The 2,322-nt window shown below is 50.5% G+C and overlaps 1 protein-coding gene across 1 annotated transcript in view; it reads left to right on the forward strand.

The window, feature by feature from the left end:
• Positions 1-478: 478 nt before the first annotated feature.
• The window catches only part of MYO18B (myosin XVIIIB), a 228,518-nt gene continuing 226,674 nt past the window's right edge, over positions 479-2,322 (forward strand). The window contains exon 1 of the mRNA XM_006904961.1: positions 479-537. Within this exon, the coding sequence (XP_006905023.1) occupies positions 479-537 (59 nt within the window). The remainder of the gene's footprint in view (positions 538-2,322) is intronic.

Genomic DNA, 2,322 nt, shown 5'->3' on the forward strand with positions numbered 1-2,322 from the left:
ATATTTTTAAAATTAAAAATGTGACATAATATGTTTAATTTGATTAGAGTGCTAGTTATAGAGTATGTTCTTTTAGTGACAGCCACTGAGCTATATACACTTAAGATTAAGTACTTTTCTGATTGTGTGTTATATTTCAATAAAAAGTTGAAGTGTGAGGTCAAGAGGAAAAAGATTTCAGGGTACCATCCACTCCGTGGCCAGCAGCCTCCACGCTGACAGTATTTCCCCCAGGTGTAAATGACAGTGGGTGGTGTCCGGCTGCGTGGTCTTGGTTTGTGGCCTTGGTGGGGGTGGGAGCGGGGCAGTGTCCATGAGCTAACCTGTCTCTCTCTTCTCTCTCCTACTGTGTGTCTGTGGGTCGGTCTTGTGTCCATCCACCTCATGTGCTGAATGTGTCCATAGCCTCATTCTGTGCTGTCTGGCAAAGAGCTCCATCTCATCACATCGCATCTCTCAGCCCCGGCACTGCCTCAGCATGGCCATCTCATCACGCCTCGCCCTGTGGGAGCAGAAGGAAAGTAACGCTCAGGGCTCGTGCCGCAGGGGCCAACTCGACCCTTGGAGGACAAGTCACAGCATGGGTGGCCCAGGCTGCTCCCTGTCACCTTGGGTCTAATCCCACCTTCCATCTTCTCCCAGCCAGCTGGGTTAGCCAGGGCCTCTCCAGCCCAGCTGGTCATCAGTGACCATGCCCTCGACTCCTCCCATGACTGCCTGCCTGGTTTCTCCTGTTCCTCAGTTGGTGGTGGGGGGATGAGGACAGACCAGCTGTCCCGTCTCCATCCTCCTGGCAGCTCTGATGAGCACAGGGGTTGGTGTGGGAGGAGGAGTGTGGGAGGTGGTACAGAGGCAGAGCTGTTAGCTGCCAGGCTTATGGCATGGGGATGGGTGTCCGTGGTCCCTGCCTTCTGTCGCCATGGAGAACTGGAAAGGGGCCCTTCTCCCCTGTCATTCCTCTTTTCTCTTTTGTATTTCTTACGAGTACCAGGAAGGGCTGCCTCTTTCTTTAATGGCTGTTACTTTTTCCACCCCTCATCCCACCCTCTTGCTTGAGATTTGATGAATCGGAGGCTGAAGGGTGGGGTGGGTGAGAAGCTTCTTTCTGGCTGCCTCTGAGCTACTTACTGCCTCCACCCCCCCACCCCGACTGATCTGGGTAGAGCATTGAGAATAATGCTGAAAGAAGCAGAGGTTGACACTCAGCCGAGTGTGCCTTAAGACTCATTCTCCCTTATGACGTAGGTTTCAATCTGCATGGAAAGGGAGAAGTGTGGTGTAAACGTGAGCTTAGCCTCACATGTCCCCTGCTTCTCTCCTTCTGTGCAGAGGTCTCCACTGACCAGCCTTATCCATCCTCTGCTTTGTCTCCTGCCTTTCTTATCTTCTTTGGAGTCCTTGTTTATCAGCTGGGCTGCAGAGATCAGAGGACCTCAATTAGGAACTTATTTTAAACCAGTATGTGTGTAGCTCTTCCATAGAAAGCTCTGGAGAATTTTCTTCCCCCTTATGAGCTGTCACAGTAATACTGATTAAAGACACAACCCAGTGGACCACAACCGGTCGTATATTTCAGCCCCTAAGGTTGCTGTGGCCAAAGAAGCAGTTTCAGCTGCACCCCAGGTCCAGGTAACTCTAGCCTGAACCATGTTTCTGGGGTAAAATGTCCATGTCTAGCCTGACGGCTTTAGGGCCCAGTGTTGGTTTAAGGACCATCAAGAAGCCACAGTACTGGGTCAGTGGAGTGGGCTATAGCCATAGGGTTGGACCCTTACATAAACCATGGCTGCAAGCCCTTCCCTACCTTACCATTCCTGGTACACAGTGAAAGATTATGTGATTAATAGATTATTATATTAACTACAAACTGGATGGTTCCCTGTGGTCCAACCCCTTCTGGAAACTGGAAAAGCTCCTTTTAGAGAAGCTCTTCACAGAGATAGGTCTGTCCCACACCTAGGAAGGGAACCAGTGGCCTTGACAGTCCAAATTCATGTTATTCAGGTAACTCGGTCCAGGCAGAAATCATAATGGCTGGAGTAACCTTTGTTGCTCACTCATTCCCTTTTCATGTGCTGTCTCCTGGCCTCCCAGAGCCCTGATAGCCTCACCTGCTTTGCTGTGGCCTCTCATACATGGGCTTGGTCATGTATGTCTTCCTTGGCCACCTTCCAGGCTCTGTTGCAAACTTTTTAAAGGACACCTTGACCCTGCTGGTTCACTCACTGAGCTCTTTCCTTCCCTCCCTCCCTCTTTTCCTTCCTTCCTTCCTTCCTTCCTTCCTTCCTTCCTTCCTTCCTTCCTTCCTTCCTTCCTTCCTTC

The sequence above is a fragment of the Pteropus alecto genome, unplaced genomic scaffold, assembly GCF_000325575.1.
Source record: "Pteropus alecto unplaced genomic scaffold, ASM32557v1 scaffold190, whole genome shotgun sequence".
Classification (NCBI taxonomy): domain Eukaryota; kingdom Metazoa; phylum Chordata; class Mammalia; order Chiroptera; family Pteropodidae; genus Pteropus; species Pteropus alecto.